This window comes from Lontra canadensis, unplaced genomic scaffold (assembly GCF_010015895.1).
Source record: "Lontra canadensis isolate GAN:19392208 unplaced genomic scaffold, GSC_riverotter_1.0 scaffold39, whole genome shotgun sequence".
In the NCBI taxonomy this organism is placed as follows: domain Eukaryota; kingdom Metazoa; phylum Chordata; class Mammalia; order Carnivora; family Mustelidae; genus Lontra; species Lontra canadensis.
In genome coordinates, this window is record NW_022631033.1 from 13,571,081 (window position 1) to 13,598,927 (window position 27,847).

The 27,847-nt window shown below is 48.5% G+C and overlaps 1 protein-coding gene across 1 annotated transcript; it reads right to left on the minus strand.

Moving 5' to 3' along the window:
• Positions 1-1,538: 1,538 nt before the first annotated feature.
• On the minus strand, positions 1,539-24,806 carry DCTD (dCMP deaminase). Its single transcript, XM_032869860.1, has 6 exons — positions 24,727-24,806; positions 23,082-23,196; positions 22,567-22,702; positions 4,774-4,890; positions 3,321-3,417; positions 1,539-2,050 (listed from the first exon to the last, which is right to left on the minus strand). The coding sequence occupies exons 2-6, from the start codon at positions 23,187-23,189 to the stop codon at positions 1,972-1,974; spliced, it is 537 nt and encodes a 178-aa protein (XP_032725751.1). The 5' UTR covers positions 23,190-23,196; positions 24,727-24,806; the 3' UTR covers positions 1,539-1,971.
• Between the last annotated feature and the right edge of the window lie 3,041 nt (positions 24,807-27,847).

Sequence of the window (27,847 nt, forward strand, 5' to 3'; positions counted from 1 at the left end):
GGATGGGAAGATCCCACCAGTCCTGCGGTGATACCAGAAACTAAGACATAATTACTTACTCTCCCGTCACCAAGAAATCAATTCCAGCCACGGTGTGTGTGTGTGGAAGCCTTATATACCCGCACTGAGAGGATCACCACCCCGTAAACAACCCAACCGCCGACTATCAGTGGACATACTTCCTTCTTGGCGAGGATCTTTCCTTGTTCAGCTCCTCCCAACAGGGAAGGAGCTAAAATTCCATGTAACCAATGGGACACAAGATAAGATAGTACCAACATGAAATAAATTAGCTGCACTACTGGCTTATTAGCCCTTAGATGTATTTACGAATGTGATAAAAATTACACACTCCTTGCTAACAGGGCTCATGACTTGTAATGGGCAGCTACATAAAAACCTAATATATTTTCTTTCTTTACGTATCTTTACCGATTTCTTTCTTCTAGGTACCTTTTGCCTTATGCATTTTAGAGCAGGGAGCCAAGTGACTGGGGGGTAGAGAAGAGAGAGAAAGAAAAGAGAGATTTAGAAAGAGAATAAGGCGACAGAAGTGTCATGGGAGTGGGGAGCCTGGGGCCCATCGGGGGGACAAGATGACCCATCAGATGGCCCGCACCTGAGACTTCAACCCGGTCCCTAGAGACACATCACCCATCAACCCCAGAGAAGCACCCAGCCCGTCCCTCAAACTGTCCTCTGAGCATGAAAACATATGTGATGTGTTCCACAGACAGTACAGAAATGACAGAAATGGACAGTTAAGCCTATAGTGAAAATATAAAAATGAACATACTTCTGTGCGGTAGATTTTAATAAGATTTTAATAATATCGGTGAGGAGCCAAATTACAGATCGCCCTAGAATACAGAGCACAAAACCTCAGAGACAAAATAAAAATTCATGAAATCAGAAGAGCACTTTAGAACGGTAATCATCTTTAGGATAAAGAACCCCTTTTCTCAACAAAGCTACTGAGCACGTTTAATAAACATGAAAGGAGATTAAAGACGAGGCTCAGACAGTCACAGCCCCGAGCCGCCAGGACTGGGAAGGTGAAGACACTGTGCTGGCGGCTCCGTGACCCCCTGCCGAGCAGCCTTGGACGAGAACCGGGTTGGCACATGGAGGAGCAGCGATGCTTCCACAGGGTAAAAGAAGCAGGTGCACGTGCCACTTCCAGCCACATGACCCTGATGCCCCAGTCATGGTCTTGGGGGTCGACAAGGGGAGACAGGCTGTCTTTGTTGCTCCAGGAACAACTCATTACTCAGCTAAAGTAACATAAGAGCTCCGTGTGTGGTGCAAACCAACGCGGGTCCCCACTTCTGGAAGGAGAACATGCTACCACGACCCACCCCCTGCCGGGGGCAGCAGGACTGCAGAGGCAGAGAAGGTGGCCCGGGCTCAGCTGTGCTCACGGCTTCTCAGGAGAGCTTGGGTGGGTGGCTGGCGGTTTCCCTCAAAGCCCTGAAGCCAATACGTCCGCATTAGCTCCTGGCATGGTGGAGGGGGTCCTACTCCCCCAACCACCGCCCCCCACAAGGGCACTACACATTAGTCATGCTTCATTTGGGTCAGACGTTTAAATCAGTGCATCCGTTCATCCTACCAGGAACACAACAATTACTGATTTGTCGTCCCAGCACCTATAGCAGCGAGGAGCGGCTGTCCAAAGCCACCAGCATCCCAGCAAACCAGGAGACAAAGCAAGAGGCACCCCAGGCCAGCCCTAAGCGAAAGGGCATCTACACGCTCCTTGGTTTTAAGCCCTAAATCAACTGTCTAAACAGATGCAGATTCCATGTGACCAGAGAGGCAGTCGGGAAGATTCGAGGCTTTACATCCTTCAGATACCTACTCTTGCTGTACTGGCTATTAAAAAGTTATGTGTAACTTCAAGATGAAAGGTATTAGCAGCTTCTTAGAAGAGGATAATCCCAATCTTTTGGAGATTTAATGAGATGTAACTCACTGAAGCTTCTGGCTCGGTTTGCTGTTAATTGAATCAAAGTCAATGACAATCTTGCTGAACTTTGGTGTGAATTTCCTAAACACAAGAAACAAAATATATCAAGATATTATCCAGCGAGTAGTTAAAGCAATTTGTTTACTTTGGCTTAACCTACATTTTCTGTGGGGAGGAAAAATATTTCCCGGGATTCGCTTGATATCTTATCTCTATAGGAGCCAATTACAGTGCACCATACCGAGAGGAACACAAACTCGAAAAGACTAAGACCAAAAAAAAAAAAAAGATGCATGCGGTGGCTCCATCTGTATGTTCTCCAGCGAGCTGACTTCATGAATTATCAGGGAGTCAAAGGATTTCTAACAAGTTAGCTGCACAACATGACACCCGATTACTAGCTTTCCCAACAGATTTATCTTCCTTCCTAGGAAACTTCTGCAGCCAACTTGGAATCGCTCAAAAGCAAAAAAGGGTAAATTTTCTTTTGCCTCTTGTACAAACAGCAAAACAAACAAACAAACAAAATTAGCTTTAGTGACGAGGAATTTTTAAAGTCACGTTCAAAAAATGCAGATGTAAAAATTTACTCAGGTGGCCTCTAAAACAGCTCAAAGGAAAATATTTGGGGACTAATTGCGTTCTTGTAAAAAGCCAGTAAAAGGTTAATACCTAATTGTTATTATGATGTAAATAATCTGGATTTAAAGTCTCAGAAGGCACAACAGTGCCTTGGGGATTCATTATGTATAACCCCTGTCCCCAGTGATGAGCACAGAGAGTGTAAAGGAATTGCTTTGAAAGCTTTCAATCCCAAAAGAAGTTTCCACCATGAATCCAAGATGGTTAAAAGGACCTGCCGGGAGAACATACCTCCCCATCTTTGCCTAGCAAAGATAACTGTAAAAGTCGAAATGACGTCCAATGTCAGTTTAAAATGTTGCTGTCAGAAGAATTCCTGGTGTTTCAACCTAGCAGGTTCCTTTCATCCTAAATTTCCAATGTCAGAGTTGTTACATTTACAAAATTTACCAAGGTTTAATGTTAATATTATGAAACTTGTGAATTTCACAATTTCTCGCTACTAGAGTAATTTAGCCCAAGCCCCGGAAAGCTCCTAACATTTAAGCGCAGTATCATCCATCAGATTATCTTCTGATACTCCTGTCACTGCTCTCAAAAATCCACTCCCCACACCATCTCGAGATCCTCAGCCCACTGCACTTAAAAAGAGGCTTCCAAGTGTGGAAGTCAGGCATCTCGAGAAGAAATTAAATGTCAGCCAAGGTCGAATGTGTTTCTTCATCCGGCCTCCGCCCACCCTTTCCCGGAGCTCTTCCCACGTACGTACCTGAAGGCCACCCCAGCCATATCAAACAGGCGCCTCGCGGCGGTCATCTCATCGCTGTCATGGTATTTGTCAGATATGAAAATAACTTCTTTTATACCTTCAAAGGCAACAGCAGAAGAAGCCCCGTTAGTATAGACACACAGAGCTACTGCGACAGACACGCAGGGGCAGACGGAGCCCAGAAGTGTCCGTGATGAATTACCCTTCCCGAGCCTGCTCGCCCACAACAGCCACTTACTGCGACCCGTATCTGCCACCTTCCAATGCAGCAGACGACAGATTATTTTTAATCTGCCCTCCAGTCTTTATGGATTTTTTTTTTAAACAAATGCAAAGTGAAAACATGTCAAGTAGTCAAGCCTTGATCCGATTAACAAAATTTTCTTTACTGTGGGCAATCAGATTTCCTTATTCACAAGGCGACTACTCGAAACACAAGAGGCTGATGCTAGGGGTGGGGGAGGAGGGGGGAGTGGAGCGTGCTGGCAAAAATCTGAGGTAAATGCCCTCCATGCTTCTGAAAATGGCTCTAAGAACTGATTCCAGGCAGCTCCATCGACAGCAGATCCGCTTTCTTTTCCTGTCCCCCAGGGCAGCGCTAACTGGAGGGACGAGAGTCTGGGGGAGCAGGGGGGACACACTGCCCTGTCCTCCACCAGCCTCGAAAGGGACTACAGGGAAGCTGGGTACAAGCGGGGGGAGGAAAACTCCCAGAGGGTCGTGCACCACCAAGGAAGGAGCCCAGAACATTCTTCACCAGGGGCCGGCCCCTGATTCTGCTGCCACCGGACCTCTTCCCCTCGGAGAACCACAGGCTCCTGATAAACAGGCCCTTTAAACCATGCATCTGGCTAACATGATAAGTCTTTAAATCTCAAGCTGAGAGTTTTATGGAGACAAAGTGTAGCCGAATCTCAGATGCGACAGCATGAAAAAGGTGAAATATTCAGAATACAACGGCGTAGATTTACGGTAACTGTAATGTAAGGAAAACTTACAGTAGTACCATTCGAGTCTGATGACATTTATATGCAAAGATATGTTTGGGTCCTAAAACCTCTACCATATATTAATAAAAATTAAAATTTCATATACAGACTCCCAGCTGACCTTGCTTCTGACAGAAGTTCATTTCTCTCCCTCCCCCTAATCTATGCACGACGTGTCGGAGAACGGTGAATTGGCAGTAATTATATGCACTGCCTGTGTTGTTTCTTAGCAGCCGGCAGTTTAAGAAGTTGCAAACTAAATTAAAAACATGCTAAGAATCACAGAGGACACAATTAGTCTTAGACTACCTGGCACCAGTCAAAAACAGAACACAGGAAGTACCTTGCAAAGTTGCGAGTGCAATTAATTTGGATCTAAACAACAGCGATTTCAGATCAAGCCCGTCTGCGGCGACGAGAAGGCGGCGATGCAAATGTGACAAATGCGAGGGGGCCCCTCCTACCTGCCTGGATGATGAGCTTGGCACACTCATTACACGGAAACAAGGCGACATACATCGTGCAGCCCTTCACGTCGGCTGAGTTCTTGTTCATGATGGCGTTCAGCTCGGCATGGCACACTGCGGGTTTGAGAGAGAAGGAAAGAAAAACTTAGCATCGCGACTCCCGAGGAGTTGACTAATGCGGCTGAAGCATTCCACTCGCCTCTCTTTGGGAAAAAACAAAAACGTGTATAACAGACTCGATTTCTTAAAAACTGACCGGAAACAGGGAGGACAGAACACCAAATGAGGGCCACACAGCCCGACAGGTTGGTGATTAGCCGCAAAACCGTTCGCCCTGGCAGCCTTCGGTCTGCAAGCACCCTAGCAGCCAGGAGAGGCCAAGGTCAAGTATCTTCGCCCACCCTGAGCAGGGCAATAGCTCGTGGCTCCACAAGACCCTGGGGTACGGGACTGCGCACATAAAATGGCTCATTTGCGTGTTGATACGCACATGCAGAATCTTGGCCGTGACCGTGAAGAGGGCAGGTTGCGATTTCCAGAGCAAGAGTCAGGAAGTGAAGCAGAGCATTTCTATCCCACGGGACTTCCCTCCCCTCACAGCTCTCGACCCCCATACACACGAGAAGGATGCTGGCAGATAACCAGTGGTTCATCTTACATAAGAAAAAGCTTCCTCTACTTACTGGAAAGCCAAGTTCTGGCTATCATGGCCCATTCCACTAATGATCCCCAAAGAGTGATCCCAGGTCACTCGAAGATCTGCCTGAATACAGTCAAAGGGAGCAGCCTCCTCTCCTCTCTTGCAAACCTGTAAGCCCGGCCGTCTTCCTGGGCGTTGGCAAGGTGTCCCATTCCCTAACTAGCTCACAAGGGAGCTCCTCCTCTCAAGGCAGTGGTCCTCACCGCTGTGATTGAGTTGGGAATCCCCTACCTGCACTGGGAGGCCGCCCTATTGCTCTCGTACACTGGTATTTAAGTTTCTGGGTGCGTTGCTAAAACTCTATTATCCTCTCTCTGGCAGTGATTTGCAAACCTGTCTGTGCTCATCCAGGGTGTGGCCTGGGACTAAGAGATTTCCCGCCTGATTCCAACATGCAGATGCATTGCAGAAACACTTTGTTGCAGAACCCTCTAATAAGTCCCAAGAGACCTAACACATACTAAGCGCACAAGTGCCAAAGTCAATGTTTAGTGAACAAATTAATGACAATCTGGCCGTGGTCCAAATCATACAAAACTGCTGGAATTATAAATATGGGGGGCCTCCAGGGGACCCCCACCCACTATCCTCTCCAGCTGACCAAGCTTCTGCCCTGAACAGCTTCTTCTAGGAGCACGGGAGCCTTAAATGAAGAGTAGCTTAAACTCACAGTTTTTGGACATTGTAGCCCTGACATACTCGCTTAGTCAATGAGCCTTTATTAAGATCACAGCCCATCAGAGAATAGTCCCCGCCGGGCGGCCACAGAGAGACCTGAGCCACTCTCCTGGGGATGACAGGAGAGAGAAGAAAGGCTCCCCGGCTCAGTGGCATTGAGGACACTGGCCTCAGAGAGGCCCCCTTCAGCCCCATCCACTTCCCTGGTGACCAAGATGTACCCCAGCAGGGATTAACACTTGCTCCCTGTTAAAAACAATTAGATGTAATTGTTTCTCTTATTTCCCCCTTGAGGGCAGAGACCGGTAGGTCTTCGGGGTTCTTTGTAAATTTCCCAGAGTCTAATGCCCTGCCACGAACGTAAGGGGGGTTAAATATTTATTGAATGAATAAAGGAGGAGATGCAGACTCCAATTGTTGATGGTGACGCTGGGAAATCCAGGAAGTCCTCTTAAATTCAAATATCAAGAAGAGGCTTTCCCATCAAAAAATATTTTTTGGTGGTGTTGGTATTAATCTCCAGAACTACAGTTTCTGAGTCTGTTACTCACTGTTACTACCATCTTCTTTTGAATGTCTAAGAATGGTCCCATTGACTGCAACCGTCTTCCTCCGATTCATCCCAGGCAGTTTGGGATAATATTGAACATTGTATGGTCTGGATTCATTCATGAAAATTACCACGTGAAACCAATTCTCTTGGGCCCCATCCGACATCCCCATACTAAGGGCAGCAGATAGAAATAAAACTTGGAATCATCAACACAATTCCCTTCTCTTAGCTACAAAATAACAAGAAGAAAACTACAAAGCTTCTTCTTGTAGCCTACTGGGCTACAACCGAGTGTTGGACACATGGGAGACTCTATTTTTTAAGTTTTAAATTCTTCCTTTTGATCTTTATTTTTTTTTACTTAAATTCAGTTAATTAGCAGTGTACTCAAGGCCCAGTTGCCTCTCGAAGCTACGTGACCCTCGACAAGGCGTGTCCTTCCTGTATTTCCCACTCCGACAAAGTGCATTTCCAACTAACTAAATAAAAATGAATTTTGAAATACCAAGTCATCTAATTCCCAGCTTTTTCCTATTCCTTCCTCTAGAACAGCTGACCTTCTCCAAGACAAGCTCCCGACAGTAAATCCTGAGCCTTCTCTCCTAAGGCCAAGGGCAAGAGGCAGCCTTGGCCCAGCCCGCTGGAGGCCCCAGCCCCTCCTGATTCAGGCTCTCTCCATTCTGCATGTCCTTGGTCTCCACTCTCAAGAAGCCACCTTCTCGGCACTTCAGATCTGTTTTCTTCTTCCTGCTTCTTTTTCTTCTTCCTTCTTCTTCCTTCTCTCAAGACGAAATCGTCCTGCCTCCAACGGCAAGACTAATTTATTTTTTAAACAATCATCTCTTGACTTCGTCATGCATCTACAACCTCTGGTTTTTGCTAAACCAATACTTTTCAAACTGTAGGTCAAGAAATCAGTTTAGTGAGTTACAAACAGCTTTTCCCCTCTTTTTAACACAGGGGAATGGAAATAGATGAGATCAGAATGCGTCCTACATGGCAAAGGTTAAGTCCAGTTCCTAAAAACTGTCTGAGGGGTGTGTGTGTGTGTGCTTCAGGTGTGAACTGTTTGCTGGGTCGCCATATAAAAAGTGTGTAACTGTAGGGCACCTGCACAGCTCAGTTGATTAAGCCTCGACTCTTGGTTTTGGCTCAGGTCATGATCGCAGGGTCATGGGATCCAGCCCTGTGCTGGGCTCCACGTTCAGCATGGAGTCTGCTTAAGTCTCCCTCTCCCTCTGCCCCTCCTCGCCTGTGCGTTCTCTCTCTCTCTCAAAATAAGTAAATCTTTTTAAAAAGCATGACTATGGAAAACTATTGACTTCTGTAATATGTTATTAATATTTACAACAACTGGCAGAGGGGTGGGGAGAAAAGGCCTTGATTTGCGAAATCTGCCGATTTCAATGTGACCACTCCCACATGCCAGTTTCAAGGTCCTGGCATGAAACTGACCCCCCTCAGAGTTGGGAAGAGAGATGCAGGGTTTGCTCAGATGAGCTGGTAGGAGCGAGCTCCCACTTACACCCCTGGGTGGCCTGATCTTCACCCAAACCCAGGCCTCTCTGGGTGAATCTTTGGATTCGCCTGCCCGCTGGGCCCCCAGTTAGCAACAGCTCTCCACTCGAAACCCTCTCAGGCACCAGACACCGTGGAGCCTCCTACTTCTCTGTGGGTCCTTTTCTTTCTCTCGCCTCTCGGGGGATCTTCCAAGGTTCAGTCCTGCTCTTTCATTTTTCTCCGGTAGTCCCTAAGTCTTCATGCATCTGTAGAGTCTCAGAAAGCAGATCGATGTGGTAAAACCCAGTGTCCTGTCTTCTCCTTGGGCCTCTGAGCTGGATGGTCTGAGGTTTCGCTGTGACTTTTCTCTCTATGATAAATACTCCATAGATATTTGACAGCAATAAATGAAGGAATAAATTTATCTTTTTCTAGTGCTAGCATTTTTCCCGTGTCACCCGGGGAGAACTACAGCAAGAGCTACAAATATATAAGAGCCAAAACCAACCAACAAGGAGTGGTCCTGTTCATGACCTTGACATGCACACAGTTTTTACATCTGTAGTAAGCACAGGACAGGGTATTTCAAAGTACACAGTCCCCAGGAAGTATTCGTAAGATAGCTAAAGTGTCCCCTTCTGGGCACATTTGCCAGTTACCTACCTAGAATTATGCATCTATGACTAAGCGATGACCAAAAGACATCTCTAAGTACTACAAGTGTATTTGATAAGTGCAAAGAGTGACACCAAATCTATCAATTATTCTCACCATTGTTTAAAACGAAGAGAATCAAATGCTGAAAATACCAGATTCATGCATATAAAGTTCTTGATTGCCAGAAGGAGAACCTCCGTTTCAGGTAATTATAAGACAATTCATACACTTTGGTCTTTTTTTCCTCTTCTATTACTAACTGTCAGAATTCAGAACGGCATTAACCTTGGGCCACTGAGAAGAGATTGTATAATTAGAAAACTGTATTTTTCAAATTCCCTCTTACTAGGGCTTGATTAATCCTTACTGTCTCAGGTAGGCGGTTCTCTCAAAGTTTGACAAATTAACAGGATATATTCCATCCTGGCTAGATTTAAGAGATTCAACATTTTATAGATTTGACTTTCATCTTATTTGATACAAGACTAAGACAACATCTATTTTAGATAGTACTATTATTAAGGTTACTTAAATAGGTTTTACCAAAAAAAAAAAAAAAAGAAAAGAAAAGAAAGAATCTTGAATAATGCTAAACAAAGGCTAAGTATGGCACAAATAATTTAAGGGGTAACAGCATGGTTCTACCCCTCACCTCCTTAGGGGGTGAGGCTCTCCCCCTCAGCCTATTAAATGAGGGGTGGCTCGGAGGGTCACACAGCCAGTCTCTGCACCACCTTCCGCCACCAATCTCCAGGCTGGACCACAGGAGCCTCAGTAAGTCTCTGGGGAAATGTGCCTCTGCCCTTGACCTTGAAGATTGAGGGCTGGTGGCCGCCCATGGGGAAAGGCACGGATGGTTTGCTCGCTGACAGGACAGAGGGACAGGCCTCAAGGGCCGGGAAGCATCTGCTCAGGGCCTTCCATAACGGAAAGGTGGAGGCTTCACCCGCAACTGACAACATACACGACGCGGGGTGCCCGAGTTCAAAGTTGACCCTGTGCATTTTTAAAAATAACTCGAAGTTAATTTTTATAAGATATTTCACTTCTGTTCTATTCTTTTCATCATCACCTCTTGAAACAAGGATCTACGCGCTTATATTTCAAGGGTCCTATAGCTGTCAATCACTGCACCCCGGCGCACCTCTCTACTGGGGCACGGGCACCCTCTTTCCTGTGCTCGGAGCCCCACTGATGTGAAAAGTCCATGGAGGGGTGGGGCGTGAACTTGCTCCTGGAACAGATCATTTAGGCAACTGGGGCTTCGGGAGCTTAAATGGAATTTCAACTACTTTTTTCTTAATTATTGAAAGCTGTCCTGACAGGGCCTCATACATCACTGCCAGCCTCCAAAGTACCTATCCTTCAAGTCAATAATTTAACAGCAGAGTAGCCTCTGCATTGAAGCCCCCCACCAGCCTACCACCACCCCTGGACTACTACCCACAACGTTATCAATGTCCACTACTAGGGCTTCCCCCAAATCCAAAGCATTGCTAGAATTTAGCCCCCAGGCAAGGTCAAAACTCTAGTACCTTATCTCCCTTTCCTGAACTTTCCATATCTGTAAAGCAGCTACTGAATTCAGGATCTGAGTTTTCAAAGGATTTGAGCTAAAGGTGGGGGCAGGGGGAGGGACAAACGACTTAGAAACAACAGTCGCACCAGGTCCTGGAGACAATCCCATCCACACAGGCCCATGGACCACGGCAACCATGTGCAGCCTCTGCTTCTCCAACTCCCCCGAGCACCACCCCCCGCCCCTCCGCCCCAGTCTTCCTCGCTGACACTTCCTGGCATGCTCCAAAGCAGATCTCACTCTCAGGGCCTCTCAAGCAGTAGAAGGAAGAGGAGACAGTTTTAAGCTGTAGGCGCATCCCGCAGACGTGGAGTGAGGAGTTCAGGTCGCAGGTGGAGCGCTCACAGGGCTGGGCACCGGGGCTGTGGGAACAGGGGAGCCCAGTCCTAGAGTTCAGGCCCTGCTGGGCAGGAGATGCCTGAGCCCCAGGCAAGAGGCTAGAGACACAGAGAAGGAGCGGCAAAGAGGGAAAGCAGCGAAAAGAGGCAGGAAATGGGTTGAGAGGTGGAGGGGGACAGGCGCCAGCCCATCTGCCTCACCTGACCACGTCCACCTGCTCAGAATCAGACACCGCTGCCCCCCGGCCCCACCCTGGGCAGTGGGTGGTCTCTCTATCTGGAGGATGGAAGGAACTGGGCCTCACAACCTTCTGGCTTTGAGGGACACACAACCCCAGTGGAGAGTTGATGATGATGACCGCGTTAAGTCTGCGGGTGAAAGTAAACACAGGTTCCAGCGATAAGGCAGAGGAAGCCAGCCCCTGCCTGGGAAACGTCCGGAGTCTGTTCCATCACTGCGCTGTGCCCAGAGAGGAGGTCTGTAGAAGAAAAGGACAGCGGAAAGGCATTCTGGCCAGGCCCAGGAAGACGGAGATGAGTCACTCACTCGGAAGGCGGCCAAACCCTCCAGGCTCTGAGTGAAGCCCCGAATCCTAGGGCCCCCGCCTGAGGCAGCTGGAAGTTCCCACCTCCACTCCCCCGGCGTTCCTCCGGGCTGGAAGAAAGGCACCCGGGGCCTGGCTCTGCCTTCCCCTCACTTCCTCCCAGGGTGACCCCTTGGCCACTCCTCACAGGCTCTGTCTCCTCCACCTGCTGATTCTAGGACCCTACCCCCCTTGTGGAGCCTCAGTCTCCTGGCCTGTGAAATGGGAGAGAAAAAGACCCGTTAGAGTGACTACGGTCTGTGAAGAGTGGCACAGAACTGCAACCTGGTCAGTGCTCGTGCTCCCTAAGCTCTCCGGCCCGGGCTGTCCACCTGAGACCCGGCAGCCCCGGGCTGCTCAGCTGGGTGGTGGGAGAGCAGACGTTTCTTTTTTTCTCTGTCCTACCCTGGTCCGCATCCCCGCCCCCTTCCTCTCTGCCTCTTGCTAAGTAAGGCTGCTGGTAGCAACGCATGGCACCCGGGGGAACCACTTAGCCCCAATGGTAGTGCTTAGGGCTAAAGAGATTTCTGACTGTGGTGTTTCCATTATGGACAATAAAGCCCCCAGAACTCTAATTACATTGCTTCCCTATGTGCTGAGGGCACACAATCAGGTCAGAGGGAGGAGGGTGTGGAAAGGCTGCATTTCGTTGATGGGTAAGCCGTGCGTCGCTCCTGTCCTACCGTTCACGTGAAACGTGTGTTTGATGCCTCAGACGTACTCCAGAAACATGAACTGAAACAGAACACTAATCACTGCTTGGCAGCTTTGGAATGCAAATACACACAATAAAGACTCCAAGCTTCCCTCTTGCGTTAATAGCTTACAAAGGGTAAACTGGGACGGAGCAGTGAGCACTGGAAGAGGAGTCAGGACGTGTGTGTTCTAATTAATTCTGGCTCTACTGGGCCTGCCTCAGGCAACTCACTGATCTTGTTTCGGCGTGCAGAAAATGGGGCTTAACCCACCTGTCTCTGGTTTCTGAGATGAGACAGGAGCCGTGACCCTGCCCTACTTTTCTAGGACATGACTCTGGCAGGCCTTCTCCACTCCACACAGCAATCTCCTCCCCGACTCCCCCGTGTCCAAGCCGGCTCACGCTCCTCCTCCCTCCCCGCGGCTGACAACCTTGCCTCATCCTTCACCGAGAGGCTGCCGCGGATCACATCCCCCCTGCAACTCCGTGGACCTCTGCGCCAGCTGCCGGCTGCCCCCCGCCACACCCCTACCCCAAAACCTAGTGACCCTCTTCTATAGCTAATGAACCTGCCTGGGAGGCCAACCCCGCACACCGTCGCAGAACTCCCTCTTTTTCCCTTTCTGGATTCCTCAGTCTCCTACAGACATAGAAACCCTTCTCCTGGTCCCATCACGCGATCGCCCTCTGTCTTCAAACACAGCTCAAAGCCATCTCTCTATGACGGCCCCGTCCCCTCACCTGCGGCTGGCTCTCCGTCTGCCATGCCATCAGAACTGCCCGCGGCAGCGTCAGTAATGAGCTCCAGGTCGCTAAACACCGTGGACATTTGTCGCCCTTCTTAAACCTCTCAGCAGCCTTTACGGAGGCTGACGGCTCCCTCCTCCTCCTCAGAGCGTGCCCTGAGGTCCCTGAGGGCTCCCACCTTGTCTGCCTCCTCCACCCAACCTCTCAGCGTGCCAGACCTCAGAGACAAGCCCAGAGTCCAGCCTTTGCACCGTCACTCCATCCCCGCACCCATTTCCACGGCCCAATGTCATCCGAATGCCAAACATGCCCCCACAGACGTCCCCAACCTAGAATTCTGTCCCCACTCGCGTACCCAACTGACTAGGTGACACCCCTACAGGGAGGACTCACAGACACCCCACACTTCAGGGTCCAAATCTTCCCCCAAACTGAGGTGCTCAAGCTGGAACTGCCTGAGGGAGTCACTCTCCCTCTAGGACCCCCCCTATCGCCCAGCCCTCTTGAGGCTGCTTCTAGAATACACCCCAAACCCATCTCCGACACTCCTACCACTGTCACCAGAGAGACACACGTGCCAGTCACTTCAGGGCTGCCATCCTTGTTTCCATTCCTGCCCCAAACTATCCACACATTCCCTACACACCAACTCAATCTCGTAAATCCAAACTCCTTATCCTATAGTCCCCAGCCTCATCTCATTACTCCAACTGTGACCTTGACCGACCTGGACCTTCACCGCTAAGCGTGGGCCAAATCCTTTTCCTCCCACACAATGCTCCAAGCACCTTCTTGACCAAGGGCTTGCACCAAGCACTCTTCTCAGCAAGGAACGTCCTCCCTATCCCCAAACACTGACCAGCCCACCTTGACCTCTTGGGAACCCATCCAGTCCTTCAGGTCTCAGCCCAACAGTCACTTCCTCAGAAAGGAATATTCAACAGCATCTGTTGATCTCACTCCTGTCTACCTCCATCGCTGAGTCTGAGTTGAAAACACAGACCTTGTACATTTCGCTCACTACTGCAGGGTGCCTGGCATGGGACACGCTAAGTGAACAAATGACCACAAGTGAACATCGTCTGAAAACTGTATTGTGATGTACCATATAGTCGTGATCCCCCATCACCAACAGACAGCTCGTAACAGATCAAAGGAGAGCGGGCTCGTGAGTATTTCAATTCCTAAAAAGTTGTAACTCACTTGCAGAAGGAGGAACGACAGTGAGGAATTCCGCGTCCCTCTTTCACCTAAACTCAAAATTAATGGCATTTTGAACAAAGTCTTTTAATTGCAGAATTAAAAAATTCATGCTCAGTTATCATATTCAATATTTTAAATTTACTATGGCATCTATCATTTGGAAGAAGCACAGAGATAAAATTTACACCTCTGCTAATTGGCCAGGACCGACCCTCCAGAGAGCATGAGCAGGAGGAAGGGTGAGCGCGCCCTCGAGCTCTAACTCCCTTCTTTCGCCAGTGTTCTCCACTCAGCCCACGACTCCCTGATGCCGTGTTTCAGGAAACACTGTCATGCTGGCTGATTCACAAAAGGATTTCTGAAATCCTTCCTCTCCGTTTGGTTTCGTCTTAGAACACCCTCTGGTCTCCTAGAGTTCTAACCCTGCCTCCTCTATTCTCTATTTTCTTGGACTTCGACGTGGGGTCTTTTTCTACCCTCCAACCTTTTTTCATCCAGTGTCTATGAATCTCCATGTGTGTGGGGTGACCTGTATCTTCAACCGCCCCCTCCTGCTCGTGCGTCCTGTCTCTGTCCGACTTGGAGTCATCTTAGAACTGGCACAAGTTTTGACCACTGAAGCTCAGAAAGAATACAGCCTGCTTCTCCCCGTAGTAACTCAGCCGCACACACAGACGCGAATATCCTCTCTGTGTCACTGCCACCAACAGCTTTTTACACCTCGGAAGCTTTCACCCACATGGCTTTGGAACCCCCTTCAGCCCCAGAGGCAGAGAAACGAGACCCTAATCAAATGCAATCAAAGCTATATTGTTTAGGGGCGCCTGGGTGGCTCAGTGAGTTAAGCCTCTGCCTTGGGCTCAGGTCATGATCCCAGCGTCATGGGATCGAGCCCCGCATCGGGCTCTCTGCTCAGCAGGGAGCCTGCTTCCCTCTCTCTCCGCCTGCCTCTCTGCCTGCTTGTGATCTCTGTCTGTCAAACAAATAAAGAAAATCTTAAAAAAAAAAAAGCTATATTGTTTAATTTTTCCTTAGAATTCTAGCACGGATGGAGGTCTCGGTATCATTTATTTCATAAAGATATTGAGAAGTAAATGTCAAGTTATGTTTAGCAAGCCCACAGTTGCTGGGTATAAACATAGCACACCTGGGCCCGAGGCTCCGGAAGCCTGTCTGGGATTCTGCCCTGGAATCTGGTCATTGATGTTTTAAGCACTGTGGGGTCTTTCTTAGCTAATACGCATATTAAAGACATATATAAAATCTCATCCAAATATTTTAAAAGGTCCTAAGAAGTCAAAGCAAAATGCAATATAAATACATCCAAAAATCTCCGGGAACCCAGTTTTATTCCGTATTTCCAGGAGCAAACAGTATATACATATTCTACTTTTCTACCACTATTAAAGTGGTTGTTAATATTAATGTTGAAATGTTGAAAATGTTGAACGTTGAAAAAAAAATGCAAAATAAGACCTTAGTCATTCAGCCTGATTTCAGAGACGATCGGCCCAAATCAGCAAAAACAGAGGTAGGATAGATCAACAGAACAAAGACTAACAAAACCCATCATTGTCAGCCGCTCTGCACCCCCACTGCATGGCAGCCGAAAGTTCCAGGCCAAAGACTTACTGAAATTGAAAAATCTTTAAAGAAGTTCTATTTACCACAAGAATACCCACTTGCACTCAGAAAATTAACGTGCTCACATACCTAAAACCTAAAATGGGTTGAATGTGACCCTAAAATTTTATTGATACTATTAAGTTTCTCAACAAACCTTTTATTTTGAGAGAGAGTACAAAGATGAACTTGAGCTTACTTCCTGTTCATTAATCTGGAAATCGCTACCCTTGGATTACTTAGGTAAGGTTGTATTACAAATTTCCATGAAGTAAACTGGGTCTTTATAAAACCCAGACAAACGTGTTTTTACGAGTAGGCTGGATCCTCACAGATGAGCATTTTAGGTTTTCCTACACATGCTTTTCTACATATGCTTTGCAGAACTTGCTACTCTCTGTATGTGCTTTCTAGATATTCCTAGTGAAACAGTAATCTTTGGCTCGTCAAAAATAATTAACCCGGAATCTATAGATTCAAATATGTAGACGAAAGGGCACCTGGCTGGCTAAGTTGATGGAACACACGGCTGTTGACTTAGGGGTCATGAGTTCGAGCCCCATGTTGGACGTAGAGATTATTTAAAAAATAATAATCAGTAATAAAATAAAAAAATAAAATACAGATAAAAATCAAATAAATCAACCCCCCCCGATCATGATTTATTCTTTTCTTAAGGCTATTTATAAACAGCTATCCCTGATCATGAGATATCCTTAAACTAAGCTGATTAATTTCCAGAGGGGGAGCCTCACACATAAGCTGTTGAATTTCCCCGATTGTCTAAAGCATCACACAATGAAACTTGAGTTTGCCCCTTGATTCATATGAATAGTGGACTTTCTCTCTTCCTGGGATAAACTTGCTCAAAGGTTTCCCATTGATTTTATTCGTTATTTCACACACAAGGTCCTCCTTAGGCACACTGTCAGGGCTACCACTGCTAGGAGGCCGAGCAGGGGAGGGACGGCAGGAATCTGCAAGTGAAATGAGAATTCTGCAGCCAAAGAAACAGCAAGTCATCAAGTTCACGGATCTGCTGAACAAAACCAGAGGGCGTTCAATTTCAGCCGGCTGAAGGAACCAATTTGATCTTAATTACGAAGAAGCTCTTACAAGTTTTGAGGAAGTCACAGCTCAAGAAGGATCAGCCGCCTAACTTCTTGATAAATTAGTTTCTCAAGACTAACCTTTTGGATGCCAAAGAAATACATCACGTGCGTGGCAGTCAGGAAAATGTCAGTGTTCAAGGGGGTAAGGTAAATGGCTAAGTGATCGCTAAAATGACATCTATGCATGCTTAGCAATATGCTAACTCGAAAAAATAAAGATGAGATTTAAATATGAAATTTACAGAAGCACCACCACACACTGGTAAAACGGTTGGAAGCTGCCAGGCTAACAGAATGCCTTAATGAATTCCAGCAGTGTCCTCCCCAGCGCTACCTCGTTTTTCGAGTTTTCCTGCAGAAACAGGAACCGACCCTGGAAGGAGCCCCACGTCTCCATTTCTGCCTGATCCATGAAGAATGAGGCTGCCACCCCTCCTGGGACATCAGAACCTGTGGTCCTCCCATGATGGGCACCAGGGAAACAGCAGGCAAAGCCATCCAGGCTTCTGGATTGATGGGGATGGAAGAGGAGGCCAGGCAAAGAGGCCTGCTCACCCACACAGACCTCACCAACAGGAAACCGCAGGACAGGAAAACACAGGCGAGCTGGAGGAGCAGAGGGAACCCGACTTAAAAAATGCCAAGTTCAAAAATAAATAAATAAATAAATAAATAAAGCCAAGTTCTGAACAACAGCTCTCCAAGATGAAGGAAGTTGATTCCATTCCAGCTCCCTGGTCTGCAAACTACGTCATCAACATTGGTTACGGAGCCCCAAGGAAGGTGTGATCTCTGAATTACCACGAGTATTTTTACCTCTGTTTTATAAAATTGGTATTTTGATTAAATGTGCTTCGTTCTAATGAGTTTTACAAAGAGAAAGGAACTCAATATGTCAGCTGAATACTTCATCCCGGGTTTGCAACCACTCCCTCCTAAAAATAAAAATCTTCCAAAGCTTTTTCATACAGTTAAATTAGATCAATCTGCTGCTTCCCAGTTTTTTAATTGTCACTCACGTGAAAGGGTGTCACTTTTAACGCTGACTTCTTCCTGCCACTTCATGTTACTGACAGCACCCTAGCTTTTGGATTTTTCAGGAAAAGAATGAGATAAAAGGCAGTGTCTGTGGCAGGGGGAATTTTCATTTTCCATACTCATACTACATTATAATCAAATAGTTTCATGAAGTTTTGATCCCAAGGTTGGAAGAACAAAAACACCCTTTAAAAAATGCGTCTCCAGAGACACAGCCCAGAAGAAGCTCCATCTTCCTACTATGTTACAAGTGTTCCAAGCTTCCCTCCTCTCCGCAAAGTGTCGATCAAGACTAATGACGCTTAACTTAACAGAATCAATAAGGAGAATTAAGTTGTATATGCTGCTGGTAAACCCAAACTTAGTGGCTCCCAAGCTCCACGTTGGGGAAGGGCTGAAGCAAGCCCCGTGCACGCCGCCCCGTGGGAAGTGAGGGCACCCCATGCAAGCCCCCTAGTTCGGGGTGGGGGGGTTACTTCGCCTAAGCCTCTGCATGCTCAAGGGCACGGTGCAAAGGGGAGAGAACGGGTGCTCCACTGTGCTACGACCCAAGCAGCCTTTCAGAAAAGCTGAATTCCCCGGCCCCATGGGGGAGGAAGTTGGGTAGCGGAAGGCACCGATCTCAGAGTTTGGAGATGTCTCCCTGCTTGCGTCGCATTAAGAAGGATACATCACATTTCTGGGCCTTTCTTTTCCCATCCATAAAAATGGGCAGGCTCAGACCCTGTGGGCACAGGACCCCAAGGTACTACTACGGTTCTGCAAGGGGTCCAAGCAGGATCCCCAGATTGCGGGAACATCATACGCCTTCTCCAAACACCAATGCTGGTTCATAAAACTCAGAGTGATGCAAAGGGTTACTGGCATCGAGGAGATTTTATCAACCATAGATTGTCTTACTCAAAATATGCCAATGGGGGCCCCTGAGTGGCTCAGTCAGTGAGGCCTCAGACTCTTGAATTTGCCTCAGATCATGACCTCAGGGTCATTAGATCAAGCCCCACATGGGGCTCCATGCTGGGTGTGGAGCCTGCTTCAGATTTTTTCTCTCCCTCTCCCCCAACAGGTGCTCTCTCTCTCTCAGAAGAGAAGAGAAGAGAAGAGAAGAGAAGCGAAGCTAATGTTCTCACTTATATATGGAATCTTAAAAGAAAAAAAAGCTCACTGATGCAGAGAACAGAGTGGTGGTTGCAAGAGGTGGGGTGGGGGGTAGGAGCGGATGACACGAGTGAAGGGGAGCAAAAGGTACAAACTTCCAGGTATAAAATCAACAAGTCCTGGGGAGTGTGACATACAGCCTGGTGACTGCAGTGAGGAAAACTGTATTGCATATTTGAAGGTTGCTAGGAAAGCAGATCTTCAAAGTTCTCATCGCGCACACACACACACACACACACACACACACAAATTTTTTGTAATGACATAAGGTGATCCATGTTGACTGGACTTCTTATGGCCATCATTTTGCCATGTATACAAATAACCAGTCATTACATTATAACACTCGAAATCTAATAAAATGCTACATGTCAATTACATCTCCAAGAAAGATAGGGGGAGTTTAACTAGCATCATACTGGGGTCTGGGAAGTGTTGTTGACATTTGAGAGAGGATCCTCATGTATTCCGAAGAACAAAGACATGGCTGGTCTAGAACTCTGGATGATCCCTAATGCTCCTTTACAGGGATTAGCACATCATCTATCCTCCCTCAGCAGCTCGGCTGCCGATAATGTCAGTGAGGAAAGAAAGGGTTCAAGTCAAGCCCACCCAATCCCAGACATTATCGCTGATCTTTCAGATTAATTTAATCTTAACATGGAAGTTAAAAAAAAAAACAAAAACGAAAAACTTGCATTTTGGCCAATTATCACCACACATTTCTATCACCACCTCCAAGGAGATCCAAATGTGCTTCTCTGTGGCCCGAAATCCCTTGATAAAACAAGACTGAGCATACAGTTTAAAACTAGTCATCATTATTTAGACTTAAAGCCCATCTTTACGTGTCTTATGAGGGTAGTAACACTAAATGCCTTTTAGAAAGCATTTAATACCGTCTATGACTTTTATGGTACATCAAAGGACAAATCTACTCTAGTGAAAGAAATTGTCTACATTCTAGCACAGCCACATGTAAAATGGATAATGGGCGAGCAAGGGAAAAGAGCTCTGAAAACCGAGAGGGAGCATATGGAAAATACAAAATAATGCAGACAACCAGTGTCCTGAAACTCAGCAACTACTCAATTAAAAAAAAAAAACAAAACATTGAAGTTGGACAAATGCCTCCATGGGTTTGGTTTGGTTTTGTTAATTCCTTTTGGAAAGGAGCTCTGTAAGGTATTTGCCTCCAAGCTGAGGAAAGGCAGTATCTAAGGACAAACACGATCAGCTACTGGAGAACACCACCAAGTCAGGGGTCGCCAGTAGGCGGCAAAGCCTTTGGCCTCTAGGTCACTGCCATGGATCTGCCCAGGGCTCACAGTGACCGAAGAAGAAGGGACAGGTCCCACCTGGAGAGCCGCTGAGGAACCAAGGAGGACCGTCTACGCCAGTCCAAACACTGAAATCTTTTTACAAGAAGCCTCCGCTTTTTACAAGACTGACACCTACAGACTCCTTCCTTCAGCAGGAGACCCCAGGGTTCACCGTGTGGACTGGGTGAAAAACACCGTGGTTGTCCTTCGTCTCAGTGTAGACCAGAAACACATTGAACTTTTCATTCTCACGGTTTCTACGTGGGACATTGAACTGCACTGTGCAAAACCGTGTACCTGTGAACAACAGACCGTTTCCCTTCCTCCTTACCATGGAAAGCTTACAGAATCACAATCAGGATGACATGAAAGTTTCTAAATACGTTAGCACGTTATTCATTTCAGGAGCCGCACTCAGCTACAACGCTAAGGCTGAGAAGACGGTTCGAACTTCTGCCAGGGCTGGAGTTAAAAGGACAAAACTGACGATCAAATCCCCCTAATCACTGAACTATGTTTCATTCCTGGAAAACTCAGAGCTCTGGGCAGCCCCGCACCCCCACGCCACCCCCAATCCTCAGTTCCCTCCCCCCCACCAGGCAGTCTTTCTTTTTCTTTAGAAAATGGAGCGGTTGCCCTAAGCAATCTAAAAAGAAACTCAAGGGGCTTATTTAACATGATTAAGGTCCAGGAACATTAGTAAACATATATATATTTGGCTAAGTATAGACTTGGAATTCTTCTAGAGAAAACCCAGAGGCCAGCCTACTACAGAAAAGTCAACAAAGCAGAAAGACCTTACATCACTCCTCGACCCTTGTTTCCTAAAGGCCCAATCTTGCCCATTTGCATGGGCTTCGTCTACTTTACTCCCAACAGAGGCACTCGGTTCATCTCCAGACAGAAACACAGGTCCTCGTGTTATGAAAAATCTACAACCACCGTAAGCAGCCCCATTTCCCTCTTTTAGAACACTGGATGCATTTTCTCCAGGGAATTAAAGTGAAGCGAGGCTGTGGCTTGTCCCTCCCGATCTCTGAAGTGGTTCTTCTTGGGGCTCAGATACTCAACAAGTTACAGGAAGCACCCTTCCCTAGTTCAAAGGTGGACCCCAGAGCTGGCCAGGCCAAAGGTTTTCGGTTCCACGCATCTGGCTTGGGGTCTGACTACCAGGCGCCTTGGGAATATAGAGCCCGGCCTCCAGAACACGAAGAAGATGCCAAACCATCCATTTCCTGATGTCCGGCTTGATGGAGGAAAGACGTCAGGGTTCGAAGCTATTGGCCAAGAAAAAATTCTTAGGAGGTCTTCGGCGCAAAAAGGTTAAGGCACGGGGATAGGACCCGTGAGCAGAAAAAGCTGCCATGGGGTCAAGAGGAGTGGCCCATTATGTATTTTCAAATTGGGAAGGGATTAGGGATAGCATCAGTAGTCTCTAAGGAATTTTGGAAGCAAGGTTCCCAGGAGCTTGAGCGGGCTAGCCGTTGTTAGGAAAAGGTCATGTATTGCTGTCTAATAAAACCCTAGTCATGAGACCCTTCAGATGTATATCAAAGGCTCATATGCCTGGGGGACAATTGCCAACATGTACCTTGGGGGGGGGGGGGTAGAGATAAAGGAAATTTCCAAAGGAATTTTTATATGTTAAAGTAGACTTACAGGATCCTGGGGTTGGGCTAGGATTGCCTGTGCCCCTTAGCAAAGTATTATCACAGAGGCAGCTGAGTCTCTAGAGGAAGGTCACTCCGCCTGTTTCAAGGACTCATCAGGGGCTGTAAGTCCTAAGGAAATTTACTAACTTCTCTTCTGCCTTTGTTTCCCACATCACAGCCCACAGTCATTTCCTCCTTCTCAGAGATGAGTTGAGATTTCCTCTGTAGGCCGGAGGGGGGCTGAAGGAACCCTGCTTCTCATCAGAGCGAAGCCCTGGCCAGTCCTCGGTTACCTGGCTTTGCTTCTGGGTAGCCAAGAAACAACCTGCGGAGCCACCCCACACATCCTCTGACATACCCCACCCCCGCCCCAGCCAGGGGCTGGGGCCCTCCGCAGAGACGTCCGCCATCCACACGCGGGGGTTGTAGAGCTCGGTGGACCCCTGGAGCTCTGGGCCAGGCTGCGTGACCACTCACTTGTTTTCCATTCACAGACCCTCTCTGAAGCATAAAGGGTAGGGGGCAGTGAGCTAAGGTAGTTGAATAGGATTTTTCTTTTGCCCAGCTGTTGATGACTAAAAAGAGAGCATACTTAAGCACCAGCAAGGCCAAGCCACGAAAGCAGAAGGAAACACAGCCCAGGCCCTACCGTAAGGGTACTTGGTGTCCAGCCTGCTCTCCGCTGTCCTCCTCCAAGGCAGCAGGTCGTCACTGCACCCGTTTGGCATTCCGTTATACCCGATGCCCACGATCTTGTTTTCCGCATTCACGATGCAGGCTCCAACCTACAGGGAAACGTGCCGGAAGGCGTGGTGACCTGGTGAGGCTGGTGTGCCCCTGGACAGGCAGTGCATGAAACCAGAAGCTGGCAGAGCTCCAAAGCGAGCATGCGGCTTCCGGAGGCGTATGAAAGGTTCTCTACCCCCTAGCTTGCTTTCGGTGGCGGCTCTCACAAGCCAAAGAAAGCAGACCCCCCAAACCCCAGAGGGGGTCCAAGAGGCCGTGAATGGTGGCCTGTGGAAAATGTAAGCACCTGGGGATGCAGCACAAAAGACAGATTTACTCTGCCTTTAAGCTGCCAAGGACCCGCTTCCGGCTGGGATTTGTTCATTTCCAGGTTATCTCGGTCTGTGTGTGTCCAAACATTCTAGAAAACCCACTTACCTGTGAATTTGGATCTTTGCTTCTCTGTGCCGATAAGAAGGCCACTGCCATGAAATACTCAGGCCACTCCAAATAGTCATCACGTTTTTTGCAGGGAACTTCACTCATGCTGGGTCTAGAAGAAAACAGCGGTCGAGAAAAGCATTTTGGTACCCCGGCTTTCCAGATCAATGCAACCGCATGTCAAGTTTGGAGCTGCAAAGTCAGACAATTTCTGTGACATTTATCCCGTCAGAAATCACAGATCACGGAGTCCCAGACAGTGTCTCGCCTTAAGAAAAAAATCAAGTTAAGTTACTGTTCCAGAAGTTCGGGTTTGGCATGTAGAGTTCTGCATTCCCAAATATTACATCTATGAACTGCTTTCTCATAGGATTTTTGTCAACCTGGTACAAATGCCTGCGCCACAAATTGTTCTCATCCGTCACCTCCCCCCCTTAGGAAATAAGAGCCAGCACAAGGGGGAGGGAGGGATTACCGATCATCTGCTATCTTTCAGACACTGTGAAGGGTTATACACATCATCTTACTCAAGCTTCATTCCTAGCAAAGGTAGTAACATCCCATCTTGCACAGACTCCCCTAAATCCCGCAGGATTATTATCTGTGCCAAATTTCATTGGAGCTGTCCCAGCTCTGATGTTAACCAGATAATCTGTCCCTTTTGTTTCCCCTTAGCTTCCCCAGATGAAAACAGATGTTATCACCCCTGAGCATCCCGGCTGAGTACTGAATCAAATGGGGAGAAACGATGGAAATTGTCGGGTGCTACAACTGAGGCAGAGTTTTAGTACCATGGGCTCTACTCACTCAAGGGGCAAGGCACAAGCTGATCTACAACAGGGCCAGCCCTTAAACTTCCAGTAAGGGATGGGGTCCTTTCAAGGGAAACTAAACAGCACAAGGGAAGGGGGCAACCCAAGAACCGAGTGGGTATCCCTGAGCATTCTTGAGCATCTGGGCGGAAGGGATGTGTGAATTTCCTTGCACTTGGGCTTCAGCCTCTAGCCCTTGGCTTGTGCGGGTCAGTGCCTCAGACTGGGGGACCGTGAAAAAGTCGCTCCTGGGACCCATGATTATCCACTGATTCTGCTGCCCAAACTCTGTAAGCCCTCTTAACACCCAGCCATGCTGGACTGCACAGGTTTTACCACCCGCTCCAGGGTTAGCGTCCGTAATCCCTGTAGGGTGCCAGGTACGTGCCACTAAACAGGAGGTGGAGGGACGCAGAGAGGGAAAGGGAGGTGTTACTCCAACTTCAGCTTTAACGCTCCGGGGAGCCCCGAACCCCAGCCGCAGCAACTCCAGGGGGACACACCGGGTAACCCGCCGGGACAGAACCCAGGCCCCCCCGCCCACCAGCCCTCTCGGACCCCACCCGAGCCAAACCACGCAACCCGAGCCTCCACGTGGGCGCAGGAAGTCCTGCCGGTCCCACCCTCCCCCGGCTTCCTGGGGGGAGCGAGTCTCCAGTGATCCGGCCCGCCCAGCCGGCGCCCGCGGGCCCCGCAGGAGGTTGCCCCGGGAGGGGTGGAGGTGGGGGGATCCTCGGGCTTCCCCGCCCCGAGCCCCCGCCGCGAGCCGGGCGTCCAGCACCCCCGCGCCCAGCGCTCGGGCGGCCCCGCGTGGCGCGCACGCCGCGTACCCACACCGCAGGGCTGGCCCCGGCTGGTCCTCGGCTCCCGGCGGGCGATCGCAGGCCGCCACCCGCCGCCCCGCCGCCGCGCGCCGGGAAAGGAAGTCGGGAGAAGAGGCGGGGCCGCCGCGGGGCCGGAAGGGGACATTGGCCAAGCGGCCGCGCGCCCGAGGGAGGGGGTCCCGGCGGGCGCGCACCGGGCGGGGAACTCCCGGGCGAGGTCGCCTCTGCCTCCCGGTGCCCGGCACGCAGCTCGCTCGATCCGCGATCAGGCCGGCGACCCCCAGGACCAGCAGCGCCCGAAAGACTCCTCCCGGCCTGGCTGCCTCCCTTTGTTGAGGCGGATGGTTTGGGATTTGATCCTGGCCGGACGCCGGCTCCTGGGTGCCCTGGAGGCCGCCCCCGAGGCCGCCCCGCCGCGGAGGTCCCCCCGCCCCCGGCCGGCGCCCCGGGCTCCCCGAGCCTCTGCCCGCGTTCGTGGTCCCCAGCCTGGGCCCCGCGGGGGATGCTCGTGGCGGCTCCCAGGGCTCTGACTTGATCATCGTTGCATTTTTCAGATCTGTGAATCCGAGGGTTGGGTGCTTTTCGTTGTTGGTGGGGAGTTTCTTTCTACCACCATTCACCCCGACCCTCACCCCTCACCCCGGATCTGCCGACCCCTTAACGCTCTCTCTGTAAATCTCTGTTCTCTGGAAGTAACTAAAAGACGACCTGAAGGAGTCTAGTGCCGCGAAGCTGGACCGGGCAGGACGCGAGGAGACGAGTTTGGGCTCTGGAATGGGCCTCCGGTGTCCCTGCGTCCTAGGGAATGGGGATGGGGAAAGCGGCACAGTTTCCTGCACTAGGGGTAGGGCCGGACGCTAGGCCTAGAGGCACAAATGTCTCGAAGTTACATTTGCATTTTGTGCTTTGCATGGCCCGCTTAGTTTCCACTCAAACGGTGTGGAAGGGCCAGAGTTGTGCGCTGAAGCTTGCTACCCCTTCGTAACCCCAGCACGGTGTACACACCTCTCAGCCTTACCCCAGTGGGTTGGCCGGGTGTAAAATTTCGCACAGTTACAATTGATTACAAAAAAAAAAAAAAAAAAAAACAAAAACACGCACACACACACACAAAAAATCAGAGAAAGGGGGCGCAGGTCAATAGGAAAGGCCATCAGGGAGATTTCTGAAGCCATAGACCCCTAGGAAGTAAATAAGATTTTCTCGAACTTCATTATTCTATTGAAACCTATAGCCCCTTGTCCTGGCGGAACATGGGTTCCCGAATAGAGAATGACAAAAGAACCTTTTCTGTGTCACACACAGGGCTTGAAGACACCGTCAGCACTCCATAAATAATAGCTACTGTAATAATCAGGGGTTCTGATCGGCACATCCCAGATCTGAGCCACTAATCCAAACAAAAGCTTGTTAACTATATTCATTTAGCCTAATGGGGAAAGAATGATGAGAATAAACAGTTGGTTCTATCTAATTTCTCACCACCACAGACACATCACTCTTCGTCTCCATGGTCCAGCCTGTAGAGTCAATAATTAAATTATGTACTGCGTTTTGTGGATGCCGGGAAAGCAAAGAGAAAAAGACTTCATCATTAACTATAGATTTTTTTTATTTTTATTTTATTTATTTATTTATTTATTATTTTTGCTTTGGTAAGAGTTAGGCTTGAAAGAGCTACGTAGATTAAGATGATGATTTTTAATGTCAAGTTAACTTTACTTGGCTGGCTTATTGCCACTAAAACGTATTGTATATGGAGCCCTTGGTTTCCCCTCCCCCTTCCAAATCGCTGCTTGGTCTTTGTCACACTCATCTATAGTCTTTGAGTCTTCATAGATCCATTTCTCTTCTTACCAACCTCCAGCCAATACATCACCAGTTGCTGCTGGTCCTTCAAGCACAACATCATTAAGCTTTCTTCCTTCCTCTGCTCTGTAAAGACTGTCATACATAATTTAGTTACTTCTCATCATTCTCCATTTTGGTCAGCTCACATACTCCCCTCGGCAATAAATTCAAGATCCTGCTTGCTGCAAACACATTATCCTGAATGTTCCTGCGTTTCACGGCAAGTCTCTCATCTTACGAGATGACATCATTCATAATACAGGAAACCCTCCTGATTCATAGTCTCAGAACCTGAGGTTTCCATTATTCGGCACCCACAGCCAACCCAGGCAGCCGGGTTGCATTCTTTGGTTTATCTTGCTCATTAACACCTTGTAACTCCAAGTGTGAGTGTAGGTGTTAAGTCTCTCTTGCTATTACCTTGCATTTTGGTTTATAACTGAGGCCCTTTGTCCGCCTACCACAGATGCAGAGGCTCACTCTGTTTTCAGCCGATCAAGAGCAAGGAGAGGGGGGCTTCCCCTAGGGGTGAACACAGGCAGACGTCTGGAAGGACCATTGTCCCAGTTTGGGCCTGGTTCTTCGGCTTATGAGACTGTGGGTTATATCTATGCCTCATCTGTAGCATAACCTGGAATATATTTCAGGACCTTGAAGGTGGGGGAATCCCACTGAAAAAAAAAATCAAAGTCAAGGTGAGATTCTTTGGAGGTTCCCTCCAATGGGGCTCTGATGGCATCCGTGGATGTCTGCTCTACCACGATACTGCTTACCACTTGCCCGGAAAAGGGTGTGACCTGCAGCCCGGAAACAGCCCGGGCGCCTGGAGAGCAGCCGATGTGTGCGTCAGGGGTTGTCATGGGAGAAGGGCACACTTGGACTCAAGCCAGACTTTGAACTCTAGTTCCATTTCTTACTACCCAAAGGACCTTCAGAAGAGACTCACATTCTCAGCGTGTTTGTGTCCTCATCTACAAAGTCATTCAATCATTTTTTAATACTCTCCGTGCTCAGTGCTGCGAATACCAACATTGAACAAGATAAGCCAGCCCTTGCCCTCACAGGACTTACCCCCTTCTCCCCCGGAAACAAATGCTGAATAAATGAACGTCATTGCTGGCTCAGTGAACACAAGAAATGTTATGATCAAAGTCTCCTGTTGGAATATCTTGGTTCTTAATCCAGTAGTCACCAGGGTCAAAAATTGCTTTTCGTAGCTCCACAACCACACTTAGAGGCAAAGCACCAAGGTTTGTGTGTTTCAGAGGAGTAATTG